Source organism: Nothobranchius furzeri, chromosome 14, assembly GCF_043380555.1.
Source record: "Nothobranchius furzeri strain GRZ-AD chromosome 14, NfurGRZ-RIMD1, whole genome shotgun sequence".
NCBI classification, from domain to species: Eukaryota; Metazoa; Chordata; class Actinopteri; order Cyprinodontiformes; family Nothobranchiidae; genus Nothobranchius; species Nothobranchius furzeri.
Genome location: NC_091754.1, coordinates 26,550,337 through 26,567,480, shown reverse-complemented (window position 1 = coordinate 26,567,480; position 17,144 = coordinate 26,550,337). Strand labels below are relative to the sequence as shown.

Sequence of the window (17,144 nt, the reverse complement as noted above, 5' to 3'; positions counted from 1 at the left end):
CAACAGTTTCTGCATCCAGGGCTCTGAACCTAGTAGCTGGAACTTCACACACAGGGACAGGACATGGCAACGTAACATCACAGAGTATTGGAGAGTGGTCAGAGAACACAGGAGGCAAAGTCTCAAGGTTCATGACAGGGAGACCAAAAGAGAGAACCAGGTCCAGGGTGTGACCCCTGGCATGAGTTTTAACAATATTAGTAAGGACATTCTAGACACTATTGCACCTCTTCAAATAAAGAAGGGAAATCGTGCTGCTAAGTCATGGTCAACTGAGCTCACGCGGGCTGCAAGACGGGAATGCAGGAGATGTGAGAGAAAATGGAAAAAGGACAAATTGCATGGCTCCCTGATTGCCCTAAGGGAAAGCTGGAAAATTTATCAGGAGTTTGTTAAAAAGGCAAAGACTGACTATTATTCAAACCTAGTCACTTCTAATTGTAACAACTCTCTGATGCTTTATGCCTCAGTTAATGCTGTGATAAATGTGGATAATGGTTTCCCTGCACAGCTATCAGACGGCATGCGTACTAGTTTTCTTAGTTTTTTTTATTGAAAAGGTGGCATTGCTGCATTCTGCACCGTCAAGAGCAAATATGCGAACTCCCTCATTTCCTTTGGAAAAACATTTAGAGTCTTTTCAGCCAGTATCCCTTGATGACTTAGTTAAGTTGGTGGACGTAATTAAACCGAGTGGATCTCCTGGAGACATCATACCACCACAGCTGTTTAAGGAAGTCTTTCATGGAATAGCACCATTAATACTGAAAGTTATTAATAGCAGTTTGGCCTCTGGCTATGTCCCAATTGATTTTAAAAAGATGGCTATTAACCCACTGTTAAAGAGATCAGGGTTAGATGTTATGCAGCCTTGCAATTACCGGCCGATTGCAAAGCTCCTTTTTCCGAGTAAAATTCCGAAAAAATGTGTCTATACTCGGTTCATGGATTTCCTAGAAGAGTCTAACGTCAAGGAAACTTTTCAGTCTGGCTTTAAAGCTTTTCATAGTATAGAAACAGTACTGATAAAGGTCTTAAATGACATTATGTTGGAAACTGATAGGGGAAATCCTGTGCTACCTGTTTTGTTGGACCTTACAGCTGCGTTTGACACTGTGGACCATGAAGTGTTGCTCCACTGTTTGGAGTATAATGTAGGAATCTTTGGTCTGGCCTTAGACTGGTTCAGATGTTATTTGAAGGATAGGACTATAAGTTTAAGGATGGGTGGTTTTAGTTCTGGATTCACACACCTACGGTGGTGGTGGTGGTGGTGGGGGGGGGGGGGTCCCACAGGGTTCAATATTAGGACCACTAATGTTTTTGATTTGCACTTTGCCACTGGGGGACATCATGAGGAAGTATGGAATTCGATTTCATATGTGCGCTGACGATTGCCAACTTTACTTACCCTTGGATTATACAAGCGACTGTCCCATTATTACCTTAATGCACTGTCTAACTGAAGTTAAGTCATGGCAGACGGACAATTTTTTATGTCTGAATGAAAGCAAGCTTGAGGCAGTGCTGTTTGGGTTACATCGTGATTTAGAGCGATCAAAACTGGATTGTAGGGATATGAATGCCTACCCACGTTCTTCGGCAGTCAACTTAGGAGTGACATTAGATAACGCTTTCACCTTTGACGCACATGTGGGTGCGGTTGTATCGTCCTCTTTTTACCACTTGCAACGTCTGGCCAAAGTGAAGTCATTTTTAACTAGAAAGGACCTCAAGACTGTTGTGCATGCGTTTATCGCCTCTCGTTTAGACTACTGTAACTCTATCGTAATTGGGGTGAGACAGAGTACAATAGCTCATCTGCAGCTTGTGCAAAACGCTGCAGCAAGATTCCTAGAAGGGAAAAGGAAATATGATCATGTGACACCATCCTGGCAGATCTGCACTGATTACCGGTCGATTTTAGAGTGTGTTTTAAAATTCTTTTATTGGTTTTTACGGCATTGAATGGGATGGAACCAGAATATTTATCGGACTTGTTACAGCCATATATACCTAGTCGTTCGCTCCACTCAGACAGTCACCATATGCTTCTAGTCCCTGCAACTAGGCTCAAAACAAGAGGAGACAGGGCATTTTCAGTAGCAGGCCCAAAATTATGGAATGATCTTCCATTATCTGTGCGACTCTCCACATCAGTAGAGGTTTTTAAGAAGGCGCTGAAGACCCATTATTATAATTTGGCTTTTAAATCTGTGTGTTAACTGATGTTGTTTTGTATTTTGCAGTTTTTTATTTGGTTTCCTATATATTCTTTGTTTTTATCTTTTTTAGTTTGGTCTTGTTTAGCACCTTGGTAACATAATATATATCTGTAAAGTCGTTGTTTTCCTCCGCTTATCCGGTTCCGGGTCGCGGGGGCAGCATCCCAACTAGGGAGCTCCAGACCATCCTCTCCCCAGCCACCTCCACCAGCTCCTCCGGCAGGACCCCAAGGCGTTCCCAGACCAGATTGGAGATGTAACCTCTCCAACGTGTCATGGGTCGACCCCGGGGCCTCCTGCCAGCAGGACATGCCCGAAACACCTCCCCAGGGAGGAGTCCAGGAGGCATCCTGACCAGATGCCCAAACCACCTCAAATGACTCCTTTCGATCCGGAGAAGCAGCGGTTCTACTCCGAGTCCCTCCCGAATGTCCGAGCTCCTCACCCTATCTCTAAGGCTGAGCCCGGCCACCCTATGGAGGAAACTAAATTTGGCCGCTTGCATCCGTGATCTCGTTCTTTCGGTCATTACCCAAAGCTCATGACCATAGGTGAGGATTGGGACATAAATCGACCGGTAAATCGAGAGCCTGGCTTTCTGGCTCAGCTCCCTCTTTGCCACGACAGATCGGCTCAGCGTCTGCATCACTGCAGATGCTGAACCAATCCGCCTGTCGATCTCCCGATCCCTCCTACCTTCACTCGTGAACAAGACCCTGAGATACTTAAACTCCTCCGCTTGAGGTAGGACCTCTCCCCGGACCCGGAGTTTGCAAACCACCCTTTTCCGGTCGAGAACCATGGTCTCAGATTTGGAAGTGCTGATCCTCATCCCAGCCGCTTCACACTCGGCCGCAAACCTACCCAGCAAGAGCTGAAGGTCAGAGCGGGATGAAGCTAGGAGGACCACATCATCCGCAAAAAGCAGAGACGAGATTCTCCTGCCACCAAACTCGACACACTCCACACCACGGCTTTGCCTAGAATTTCTGTCCATAAAGCTAATGAACAGAACCGGTGACAAAGGGCAGCCCTGGCGGAGTCCAACCCTCACCGGGAACAGGTCCGACTTACTACCGGCTATGCGGACAAAACTCACGCTCCTCTGGTAAGGGGACTGAATGGCCCCTAACAGAAAGCCACCCACCCCATACTCCTGGAGCATCCCCCACAGGGTGCCCCTGGGGACACGGTCATAAGCCTTCTCCAAATCCACAAACCACATGTGGATTGGTTGGGCAAACTCCCATGCCCCCTCCATCACCCTTGCAAGGGTATAGAGCTGGTCCACAGTTCCATGGCCAGGACAAAAACCACATTGCTCCTCTTCAAACACTGCAATTTCACTTACAGGTTGATTACAATAATTTTCTGTACATTTTTCTACAATGACTGTTTAGTCTAAAGTGATTTAACAATGTCTTGACTGATTTACATTAATGAATGAATCAACATAAATGTTCATTCTTGCAATGCCTTATTTCAGATCTCAAATAAACTAAATGAGTCTACTTGATGATTTAATAATGATTTATTATCAGTTGTGTCACATATTATTATCAGTATATTAACAAATGACTGTTTAACATATTTACTTCACATTAAGCGAAATAAGTTTCTCTAAGTGTCTGAGAAAGGGGAGGTCTGAGGACTCTTTGAAAACTCTTATTAAAATTTCTCAAATCTGGTTGGTCCAAAACTTATAAATAACGAACCCCTAAAAGAGGAAGCGCTTCATTTATTCGGCAGTTCCTGCAAAAGCTTTCAACTTACGTTAAATTACCATCCATTGGGGAATCAAACATGATTTTTTGGTGGAATAATTTTAACGGCAAATGACCATCCTTTTTCAAAATAAACCAATTATTATTTGTTTAATTTGCCAAACAACTCAACCGACATGAAACAGTCTCGCCAGGAAGTATTTCTTTGACCAGTTGTGCTGAGAGAGCCTCCACTCACTCGCTTTGCCGAGATGGCTTCGCTTGCTGACCGCCGGATCCCCAAGAACTTCCACCACACTGGTATACGTAGGCTCTTCAAAATGGCATTGAATGGTTTAAGATTAATTTGATTATTTAATATAAATAAAACTCATCCAGATTTATTTTTAAAAACACAGACACCACATCTTTCTGAGTCACTTAATTAGGCTCCTACCCTCTAAGATTATATTCCATCAGAGTTTATTCATTGTCTCAGTTGATATTACCTTAAATCACCCTTTATAATCGTTTTTCCTGTATTATCTTTAGTAGAAATATAGTAATGATTAGATTTTATAAACTACATTTTTGCCTCTGTGTCAAATTATCATAACATGTTGGTTCCCTGACACACCCAAAATACTTATCTATATCATCAATCAAATATTAAAGGTTCAATAATATTGATAATCCATAATTTATTGAATATAACATTTTCTTGAATACCTTTATAATTTACTGACAATTTATTAAAAGTAACTACTTACAAAATGCAACGCTACCAAAGGGTGTCTTGCATCAAAAGCAGGAAATGCTGGTTAATACAAGACATCAGTTTGAGCACAATTCCTTATTGAATCAGATTAAAGAAAACCAACATCATTTTCCCAGTATCCAGTCATATTATTGGTCTATTAAAAAGACAGTGTGTAGTTTTACTGTTAATCTCTTGAACATCCATCTGTAATGGAATGAAATGACTGTTTTCCACCTAAAAGTCATTTTCCCCCTCTCCTCTGACACAGAACTAATCTGCATGAGATATTGCCTCAAGGTCTCATGCATTTGCTCTAAACTGCTTCCTTTCCATCAAGAGAAGAATGAAGAAAAGGACTCTCTCCTTTTAATAAATCAAAGAACTCTATTTTTAATAAAGCTAATCAAACAAAGTGTTAGTCAATAATAAGATGTGACCAATCTGTGAAATCAAAATATTAATTACTTTATTATAATCCTATAGAACATAATAAGTAATATGACTTTAAATGTTTCCACTAGGACTGATCTCACGTAGCGTTAAGACATGACACATTGCTTTTACTGATCCAATCAGAATCTGCCAGATCTGATGGAGGCGTGGTTTTGGTGGTGTTTGGTAAGTCTGTCAACTTTCATTCGACCATAAACCAAAACATCCGAAGTATAAAACTATGCCCACGTCATCTTTAACGCCAGTTCAAAGCGTTCTAGAGAAGTTGACGGAGTGGCCAATCCGTAACGTTCCTCTTCAGCCAAAAGAACCAACGACAAGCTGGATAAACCTTTGTTGCCGTTCCACCTGCTGCAACGGTTTCTTTCAGAATAACAGCTGAACCATCACGACCCCGTTTTGGGTCTCGCCAGATGCCGATAAACTGCCATGACCCAGAAGTATCTCAAAGACTGGACTGGCCGGCTGCTGCTGCTGTTCTACAAGCTTTGGCTCCAGGAAGGTCCAAGCTGGACCTCTACACCTCTTGATCTAACGGGGACTTCCACCAGGGTACATAGACCGACAGAATGGCGTCGAATGTGTTTATGAATCTCCAAATCAAAGCTTAGCTCAAGACAACATCTTCATTCCCACCAGAACTGATCGTTTCTTCTGATTTGCTGGTTGTACACAACATTCCACACTACACCATTCTCCGTCTCATTCCATCTTAGTTACACCATACATTTAGTGTTAAAGTTAGACTAGTTTTAATTTGTTTAGTAATAAATCTTTAAATTTTTAAAACCTGTCTCTCTCTTCTGTTGTCTCTGAGTTAATACGAAGTAGTTACATAATCTCTGCAATAAAAAGTTCCAATCTTCTGGTTGAAAAGTACCCACAGATCCATAAGGTTGATTTCATATTTACTATGGAATCTTATGTCTTATGGCTCATTAAATAACATGTAAATTAACTCATTACAGAATGGCAAGCCAATGCCAGATATTTGTACATTCTTGACACTGTGCTCATTCTGAGCTATTTTTAAACAGTAAAACACTTAAAACTGATGTTTCTGGTTGAAAATGGGACGATCTCGTAATCCACCACTAGAGTGCAGCATCTCCATTTAAAGTCAAAAGGGGGTGTGACACTGTTCACCTCCCACAAGGAGGCGCTGATTCATCTCTTCAACTAAGGCTGACGTCACCTCAAGCTATATGGGAGCTTCTAGCACAAAGAACAGGTTTTTTTTCTTGCTGTCATCTTTAATGTAAATACATGTTTATGTCTTTTCTGAGTGTTTCATTACACTGTGTATTTTTCTTGTGTACGGAGATAAAATAATTTCTCCACCGAAAGTTCGCTTCCCTGATTGCCGTTTGATCACCAGTAAATCAGCCCGTAGCCTGACTAGCAGTGAACTGCGACAGTCTTATAGGCTTTTAAAATGGAAGAGCGTCGCTGCAGCACGAATTGCACACGGTAATTAGTCCGAAATATTAACTTGAATGAGTCACGGACGTTCGGTTATTCGGAATGGTCAGTTCTACGACAGAATTAGACCGCAAAGTCCTGGTCAGCTGACAGGTTCCGCTAGCCTAGCACGCTCAGCTGCTAAGGTTTAGCTCTCGATTTAGGCAAAAACGGAGTAGCTATCCGCAGCTGAAAATCGATTGACACAGCGAACCTGTGTCTTATAATCTGCTAGAACCTGAGGAATAAAACTTTGCTTCGGTCGAGTAGCTTTAGCTGCGTTTTTAACACTTTCGGTGTGAGAAACGGACTTTCGGTTAGCCATTTGTGCTAACTGCCAGTTGGAGGTACAGCGCATGCGCATGCGTGCCACCATCTTGCTTGGTAAACCCACGCAACCTCTCGGACAGCCATCGTGGCATGGTCCGCTGAGTGACATCTTTGGGTCATTACTGAAACTGTTCTGTCCTGAATGTTCATTCAAAACACTGCAATTTCTCCTGTAACAAAGCCCATTTTCATTCATCCAGTAAGCAAGGGTTTCCTATTCAGCTTCCATTAATTTTATAACAAATTAAAGGGTCTGTTTCATCTATACAATGGCTTCAGAGCAAAATAATCATTTGACTTCTCTCATTTTCCAGATGAAAAATGAATTTCAACTGCAAATGCTATTTTTCCAGTGGAAAAATGAAACGCAGACCCAGCTAAATATGCAACTTTCCAAAATGAAAAACATGCAGATGCAGCTTTTCAATCTGCAACAGCAAGTCACAAAAGTCCAAGCTATGGGAGATGCCTCCCACATGGGAGGGGCTCTAACCCTGTGCTCTGCTGATTTGCCTCCAGATAAGATGGACACGCTGCAACCGGATGTACTAATTGGCTCTGAATTACAGGAAACACACAAAATGTCCCATATGGCTCTGTCCACACTGATGATGAGTGCAACCTCCACGGACAGTGGCCCGGCGCCCCCTGGTGTCGGGCCTGATGAACTACTGTTGGGACCTCTCCTGCCACAGGAAAGGGGTGGTAAGCCCACAGTATCTGTCATATTGCAACAGGGGCATCCCTGCAACGCGCTTTTAGATACTGGCTCAGATTTTACAATCATGAGCAAGTGTCTTTTCGACCGCGTCTGCTTGGATGTAGGTGGAGGCATACATCCTCCAGAACTGATTCCCTGTGCATTAACTATCCGTGTTTTCTCTGATTCTACAGTGCTCTTGTCTTCTATGACTCCGCTCCAATTCACGATCGGTCCCATGAGCTTGACACACCCTGTGTACATCTCCGAGAGTGGAACCATGCCTCTCACCCTTGGCATGGACTTTCTGAGGCGCATTAATGCTTTCATTGATGTGGAAAGGGAGGAACTCTGGTCAGAGGTTGAAGAACCTCTGCCCATCATTCTGCCTCCTGACCTCCACCGTCTCATGGTTGGTAACTCTGAGCAGGCGGGAACAACATGTTCACCACCTAGCCCAGAACCTTTGCCACCACAGATTCAGCTTTCATCAGAGTCACATTCTGATGTTTTCTCTCAGATTGAACAGGTCGTGGACCAAGCAGATGCTCGTACCAACGATGTCGAGCGAGACAAACAACAACTTGTGTTAAAATATTCTGATTGCAATAATCTTTCTCTTTCCACCATGTGGACAGGTAAACACATTTCCAGCTACATTGGTGGCCAGAAACTCAGCTTTGAAGCTCGACTTCTGCCAGAGAACTTCCTTAACAGTCATCTCAACAACTTTACAGACCCTCTTGCCACACAAGGTAAAGACGTGGGCACCTCATGGTCCCTCAAACCCTTGTGGGCCCCTGATGCATCCATCTTTCAACCGTCTGATGGGTTTGTGTCTGTTCAACTTGACTTTTCTATAAATGACCTTGTCGATCTTCAGCTCCAGGACCCTGTTATCAGCAGGATGATCTTGCACCTTTCTGATCCAAAAGTTCATTTACATCTTTCTCTGGGGTTTGACTCCGTTCCTGAGCTGAGTGCTCTCTTTTGTGTTCGTGTCACTCCTCGGTCAGGTGTTGTTGACCACAACGGCGTCGGACTGACCAGGGAATCCAGTACCTCTAAGATCATTGATGTCCACAGAGCCTGTGTTGTCCCTGCAGCAGAACCACTCCTACCTGAGTTGGGAAAGCCACCCGACCCAGGGGAGGCTGACACTTGCAGCGACGCTCCGCCTGAGACTCCACACCCTGCAGTGGGGACGCCACCCGCCACAGGGAGAGTAGATGGTGGCACTGAGACTCCAGCTGAAGCCCAGTATTTTGCGGTGGGAACACCACCTACCAAGAGGGGGGCCGATGCCATCACTGACCTTAATCAGTAAAACTGGTAACAATAAGAACACCCCTGGGAAGCTGGCTAAGAAACTTTTGCCGAAGTGGTCAGGCCCATACCTGATAACTGATAAGCTCTCTCCAGTTGTGTATCAGATCAAGATTACCCAAACAAACAAGGAGCCTGTCTGCAAATGGGTCCACAGGGACCAAATCAAACCGCACAAGGGTTCCACTAATTTGGTCTTTGCTACAATCAACAACTTACCGACTTCGAAAGGGGGGTGATTTCGCGCCTCGTCGGTTCCATAGCTCTCTATCTCGAGTTACACAAGTTTGTCTATGTTTTTGTGTGTGCATGGTTGTCTTTCCTTTTTATATACGACGTGCAGACTTCGGTGATTTGAGATGAACATGCTGTGGGTTCCTGAAGTCAGGTAATCAGGTAGTTAACAGTAGATGGGTTTAGTCCACATATTACTGTTATCCAATTTTTCTTTTACTATTTTCACTGATCGTCTTGTCTTATGGCTCATTAAATACAATGTAAATTGACTCATTACACATCAAAATGTTGTTGAAAATGAAGAAAATGTTTTCCAGCTGTTGAAAAATATTGGCAGCTTCGTACCATTAAACCACAAAAATTATATTAAATTACTTATCATTATTAAGTAAATATAATGTCATGTTTTCTTCTGGTCGGCTCAGGGTCCTGCACCTGTCAATGACATCACACTAGATGACTGGCTGGACGTACGACTTACAGAAGTTACGTTACCATGTTCAAAAGCATTTAGGTAGAAAGAAACACAAATTTTATAATAAAACTGCTAAACTATTTTCAAAACATATGTGAGAAGACAGAAAGGAAAAAGAGATGCAAAATATTCTGGCTGAGAAGTATTATAATGGCGTCATCGGCAGATGCAAGACCCCGAGCAGATCCGGAAAGTACAGCACCAGGAAACTACAATTGCATTCTCCCGAGGGAATTAACTGAAGGACCATCAAAGTCTGAGGAGTCGAGGTTGTCATGGTCTGCGTCTGCATCTCCCTCATGTGTCTCCTTGTGTGCTCCATCCCCCTCTAACCCCTTCTTTCCACAGGAGCCGTCAGCAGCATGTTACTGCAGCAGCACGTCTTGCTCGCGTATGCTGCTGCTTGGCCCTTCCCACAAGACGCAAAGCAGCAGGGGAGTAGCTGTCACCGACCGAGCACAAAGTCACACAAGTGACTTCGTCAGTAAACACAACAACAAGCAGGCGAAAACTACAACATGGCTCCAAAAAGTTTGTGTTTTATGTTCTGTCCGTTTTATAATTGCCAATATGGACCTGAAAAACAAAGGAGACAGCTATAGCTAGGTGAGAACTTTTCACGGGGCCGCACAGTTAGTAACTTTTTTTTTAAAGTAAAGCAACCGGAAGGCAGTACGTTTCTTTATTCTGAAAATCTCAGAAAACTTCGCTCCGTTTCCGCGTCCTATTTCCTGTCTTTCCTTCCCCAAAAATGTCGAACTTGACCCCTTTCAGGGGCGTAGCGCGTAGAAAATAGAACCAGCACGTAAAGGCCGCGACATGCTGCTCCTGAGACGCGGCCGACTTGCGCTGCTGATGGCTGCTGATGGCTCCGGTGGAAAAGGTTCTGTTGACCACAGCAGTTCCTATCAGCAGCTATGACGTGCTGCTGCAGTAATGTGCTGCTGATGGCTCCGGTGGAAAGAAGGGGTGAGGATCCCCTTATGTGTCTCCTTGTGTTCCTCATGTGTCCCCTGGCCTGCAGCCCCTCCAGGTTATCCCTCCCAGGTCCTGTGCTCCCATTGGTCTCCCCTAGTCACAACTCTGCAGTTTTTCTATTAGGTTCAGCTTTTCATTTGTTTAGTCTCTTTTGGTGTGTTTCTTTTGTTTTTTTTAGTTCTCCTTCCTCCTTAGAACATTAATTATTTAGCTTGCTCTTGTCTTTAGGTTTTGTTTTTGGTCTTGGGTCATGTTAGTTTCCCCTCCTCAGCTCACTTTCCTCTCCCTGATTAGTTAATTGTTTTCACTAGGTTTCTCTCCCCACCCACCTGGAGCTTATCTCCCACTCATCCTGCCCCAGTGTATTTAACCCTGTCTGCGTCTCTGTTTGTTGTTGGGTCATTGTTTGTCAGCCTTGTCTCGTTCCCCTCTCTAGATTTTGTATATCTTGGTTTCTTACATTCTTGGATATCTCTAGGTTTTGTTATTAAGTCTTTTTGATTTTGGTTTTTGGCTCCCGGCCGTTTTGGATTTATTCGTTAATAAAGGATTTTTACGTTATTTCTACCAACCCTGTGTCATCTGGAATCTCTGCATCTTTGGGTCCTAACCTCCTCTTGGCTCACAACGTGACAGAGGTGCTTTCTACTTTACAGGTAGCAACATTTATCATAATTTGAAAAAAAAAAAAACGCAACAGTCACGGCAACATGGTGTAACACTACCCTCAAATGTGTGTACTGCCTTCTATCGAAAGGAAACTACACGCTGCCACTTTAAGCTGTTAATAATGCGCTGGAGATATGGTGCAGAGCTTCACCCTGATGGAGAAGCAAACTTGCTACTAAAGGTGGAGAATGTGTTTGTTGGGAGGGCTGGAGTTTCACCATTTTTATTTCTGTGAGTGCATGAAAAAAGTTTGTGAAATTCACCAAACTTTCATCTTTAAAACACTGACTTGTCTGGTTGGATTTGAACAAAACACCCACATTTGCACACATCTCCCACCTCTAAGAACAAAAATAGATGAGAAAAACAAGTCTTGAGGGCACCGAGACCATGGCGCTGCTTATAACATAAAACAGAAAAGTCATACCTGCGTTTGATGGAGTTTGACACTGAAACCTAAAGTGTCTGACTCTGACAATGGAGGCGGCTTTTCATTGCTTCCCCTTTGACTGTAAACACTTTTACCCATGGCCACAACGTTCAGCATTTTTAACCAAAACACTGTTTTTTCTCAACATAAAAAGCTTTATGAGTAGATGGTTTACTCCTTTTGCTCCTGGATGCACCTGCAGGTGTGCTGAGAGGAAATAAGAGTAAACATCTTCAAAATGTCCCTGCAGATTTTGAGAAATATTTATTTAACCACGAACCAAATCACAGCACAAACCATTTCACAGGGTTTTATTAATTTGTATTGCTTTCACTTTCACTTTGAGAATCTTAGATAACATTTCTGGGGTTTTTCCCTTTTATTCCTACTTTAGATCTTTACTTTTCTCCTACAAGCTAACATATTTTTTAAAAGACTTCTCTGCCTTGATTTAGTGAAATTGGAACATATCCCTTCAACTCTGTTAAAGGATTTGTTTTATAATATCAGGCCACATAAGGTTGATTTGATTCATTCTGGTTGTGTCTCAGCTGTTTTCAGAAACACATCCATTGTAATGAACAGTCTTTATTTCACTTTTTTTTCTCTTTTTTTTTCCCTTGAGGCTCCACAAAGTTTACAGCCAATAAATGCCTTAATATAAATTGTCAGGCACATTTTGGCAACTTGCCTTTAGTTGCTGATTCTGTATTTTTAATGATTACTGTGTGAATTGACACTCAGTCCCAAAAAATAATTATTTTTGGAAATTCTCGGTCCATTTAGAGAGGAATTATTGACTCCACTTGGTTGTGGGACACCACAAGGCTTTGTTTAAGGCTCCTTCCTCTTTTATTAAATGTTTCTATTGGGTTAGGTTCAGTAGATATAAACAAATATGTCCTTTCACTTTTCTCCGATGACCTTGAGATTTATCTACTATTCAGTTTTAGCTGAGTTTTCTTTGTGCTTAAGTTAAAAATATTGAAGAAAAGGCAGCAGCTCGTCCTATGACAGGGATTAGACGTGATTGTGTCACAACTGAACTGGTTTTTAGTCATTTAAAGATGCAGGTTGATGTTTTATTGCTGGTTTTTAGAGTCAAAATTGTACATCTTCATTTTTTTTTTTTTTGTTGAAACTTTTTACCTTCACACTCCAGCCAGAACCTCTGAGGTCCACAAAACACTGCTGGATTCAGGCTCAAAAGCAACAGCTTGAAAATAAGAGAAGCAATTCAGACCTATTCTTTTCTGGGTTTAGTTGTAGTTGAGTTGAGTAAAGGCTTGTTTAATTTAATGTATTGCTCTTTTTAAAATGTAAATAACATTTACTGATGCTTTGTTTAGTAATGGTTTAATATTTTTGTGCAGCACTTTGGTTAACTGATTGATGCTTAAATATGATATAAAAATAACTTTAACTTGAACCGATGGAATGCACCAGAATATAATAAATTCAACACTGACTTTTGATATTGGTTTTCTTAAAAAAATAAATCTTGCACATTATTTTCTTTTTTCCACCTCTTCTGTTTACTAAAATTGGCAGTGAAATTAAGAAAAATCAGGCCTTCTGCAGCATGATATCAATTATTTATTGTTTTGTGACATTTCATATAGGACCCCAGAGATCTACAAGAAAAAAATAACTTTAGTGTGACATAATGAATATGTTTAATATGTTGTGTATCCCAGCAAAATTAAGAGGAAAAATTTCTAAACTTTAGTCAGAGTGAAGGGGATGTTTGCTGGGAGACTTTGGACTCATGACCCGGAGAGGTCCTTGATTGGGACCCCTGTCAGACTCTCATTCATTAACGGACAGTGAGGCCTCTCAGTATGCCCCCCCCCCCCCCCCCCCCTTCCCAAAGTGCATCTTTTATTATCTCTTTTCTCTCCTTTTCCTCCCAAAAATGCCCGGTTCCTGTGGAGCGGTTTTGTGTGGTCTTATGCTGTTTTCATCCCTGCTCTGGCGGGTTACCCTGGTCCCCCCTCGCACCTGGGCCGCTCCCAGGTCCCTACAGGAATGCGCTGGGGCTTGTAATCGCCTTTGTGGGGGCCCATTGAGTTCTACGGCTGACTGAAACTTCCCAACCTCACAGCGCGCTAGCCGCTGAATGGGACTCAGCGTGGGGCGACTCTCCAAAACTCCAACGCTGCCAAATTCCAACAGTGGCGTACCACAATCAGTCCCACACAGACCCCGGTACTCCTCCTGGCAGGAGGGACGGGACGGGACTGGGGAGGGACGCGGTTGTGGCGCAGAAAGATGAAGTCAAAACAAAATCACGGATTTCTGCGTCAGATCTGGGTTAGATTCTTTTTAATGAATATTGAGTCAAAATATATTTAAATTAAGGTTTATATAATTTCTCACCCCTTGTTTCAAAAACCTCCACAGGTTGCAGGTGCCATTCCAAAAAGGGAGACATCTGAAAAAGTGAAGAAAAATAAATATAAAATAAAAAACTATTTTTTTGCAGCTGGACAAAGTTTGAAAATAAGCTTTTATTTCTTATTTCCCTCAACTTTTGGTACATTTGCGCCGCGTTTCAGTGCATTTGGTCTGCGCCGGCATACGGGTAGATAGAGAGCAACACTGCAGGATTAAGAGGCAGCAAGATTGTTAAACATGTCAACGTGTAATAGCACGATAAGGCCCTTCCGAGGAATTCATTGGCCCAGCTGCTTTCTCTATTCCGCGCTAATCTCGCCCGGCACATTCGCTCTGTGCAATCTGTCTCCATAATCTTCTGTGACAGAGCGGGTGACGAGAGCAGGCTGCTTGGTAATTTTTTTAGGCAAAGAGGGGGAAGACGCGCAGAAAATATGCAGAGGCGTGATAAAGTGACGCTAATTACCCCCATTTAGGACAGGGAGTGCAAGGGATCGGGGCTGTGCGAACAACCGATTGTGCGCCGCTGCTGATGGCCTCATAGCGCGGAATATATCGGTGGCTACAAGATAAGACGCAGCGCGCGGAGGAGAGATTTATTGGCCGGTCAGTTAAACACAACCACGCGCACGTCCACACGCGCGAGCGCGTGCAGCGCGCGCACACACACACACACACAGAGAAACCTGTCCTGTTCTGTCACATATAAAGTCGCACCCTCTTCCACCTCCAGGTGTAATTTATGCGGGTTAAATTTGCCAGAACGCTCCTCTTTTAACCTGGCATGCGCCGTGACGCGCTCCGCCTCTCCGAGCTTTCACTGTTTAATCCGCATCTCCTCACATCAGCAGATAAGAGAGAAGCAGAAGAATAGACCCTCCTTGTGCCTTGGAGATGTCCCCACAAATGCATTTTCTTTTATAGGGGTTTAAATGGTTCCTTTGATTCATTTTAACAGATTTACGCGCATCCACACGCGTCATAGCGAGGCCTTTACACGTTTAATTGACGTGCCACGCGAGCCACGCACTCTAACTATATTTGAGAACTGATTTTTAAAATGCATAAGAGGCATAAACGTGCCCTCATTTGCATGTGTATGACTATTAGTCAGCAGCCCGTTGTAGTCAGAACTGTACATGTCAAAGCAGCTGTCAAAGATGAAGTCATAGAGTCATCTCAGCTCTTCAGTTAGTTTAAAGAGGATTAGAAACTTTATAAAGAACATATCTTTTCCACAAATGCGTCTGTTTAAACACGTTTGTATCTGAAAAGAGTGAAAATTTGATGGTCTGTGGGTCATTAATAGCTTCTTGACAGGAGGGTTTGGAAGTTTCCCTCATAATAACAATTGTGCAATTTTTTAATCTAAAACTAAAAGATTTCAAACATTTATCAATCTCAATTTGATTTAAAGGAACATTATATAATGTTGATGCCTTATTAAGATTGTTTTTCTGAATATTTTCGCTTCAAAAAGCATCAAAATTCAAATGTTAAAAAAATGTATCATGAAAACAAGTAAAAAGATCTAATGGTTTGCTATTAGAATAAATGTCTAAACATACATTTTATATTAAAATTCTAAGTAATTTATAAGCTTTTGTAAACTCTTATCCATCGTATTTGAATCTGGGACCAAAATGTATTTTTGTCTCAAAGAAACTTCCAAATAAACAGATTTTATTTTAGATTGCACCAAATGTTGGATTGTAATTTGTTGATAACAATCACAAAGTCTTTCAAAAAATAAAATTGGAAAGTAAATTAAAGAATAAACAAGATCTAAGCAATAAATAACTCATTTAGACTTTTCGTTCTTCTATTAAGAGCTGTTTAAAGTTACATTTCTGCTCGGACCTGTTAGAAAATGAAGTTCTGCTCAAATTTATAATTCATAAATAAAATAAATAAATGATTTTATCACTTTTTGAAAATAAAACACAGATATAGTAAAACAAAATCATAAATGAACATAAAATAACTTGTTTTAAAATAAAAAAGTTGGGATCATTTTGATCATTTGGAGTAATATTTCTTTTAAATAGTGATTATAAATGAATTGATAAAGATTTCTAACAGGTGGTTACATCTTGTCAAGTTTGTTGAACTCAAAATCAGGTTTAATTTGTCTAAAATGGCAACAAAATGAAGAAAACTTTTTGAAGAAGAAATGACGTTTTTAGTTGTGTTTTGCGTTTCAAGGTAAAATAGCATCAATTGTTTGTCTGCCAAGGAAGTGGAAAATAAAAAATTCAAGCATATATTTTTAAAAGGAATATTGAACTCTCTAACGGGTTGTCTTTCTTCCCAAAACTGGAGCTTTTACGCACAATTACGCACAGGTCGAGTTTAAAATCTCGTGCGGATTTGGATGAATCAAAAGGTTTCAGAGATCAGTTTTCCTCCTCCCAGCTGAAGATGATGTTTCTTGTGCCAAAAAAGGTGAAAACACATTTTAAATGTTGTAAACAAAATCACTGAGAAAATAATCAATCTAAGACGGGTTTCTTAAGAATCAAAGCAACATCTTGTGAAATTTATTCAATACTTCTTCATTGCAATATCAGAGCTTTTCACCACCAGAAAAGCACTTAAATTACAACAGCGGCTTGCCCGTTATTCTGTGGGATATTAAAATTATTCACAATTTACAATAATTAGAGCGTTACAATAAAAGGAGATGATTCAGAGGCTGAAGAAGACACAGGCTTTTTTTCTGTCAAATCAATACAAACGTTAAAGGAATGTGAGTCCCTCCCGAGTATTTTGAAGCACTTTCTCATGAGTATGACAGGTTTTCTCATTTTCAAATAACTTACAAGAACTTCCCCGCCCCATCCCCCCTACAAAAAAAAAAAAAGATATCTGAGATAATTTAAGCAAAAACAAGCTGATCCCCCAAACTGAGACTGGAGTGATGGACAGATGGGAGCACAACATCTCAGCATCATATATAATTCCACTGGTTTTTCAAAGAACGCCGAGATGAATTATTAG

General features: G+C 41.6%; 1 protein-coding gene across 2 annotated transcripts in view; it reads right to left on the bottom strand.

Annotated features, from left to right (window-relative positions):
• The window catches only part of sox1a (SRY-box transcription factor 1a), a 34,905-nt gene that overhangs the window by 15,721 nt on the left and 2,040 nt on the right, over positions 1-17,144 (bottom strand). Inside the window, exon 2 of one of the 2 annotated variants that reach the window (XM_054746795.2) lies at positions 14,127-14,181. The exons of the other annotated variant lie outside the window; for it this stretch is intronic. Coding sequence (XP_054602770.1) covers positions 14,127-14,181 — 55 coding nt within the window. The remainder of the gene's footprint in view (positions 1-14,126; positions 14,182-17,144) is intronic. 2 annotated transcript variants of the gene reach the window in all.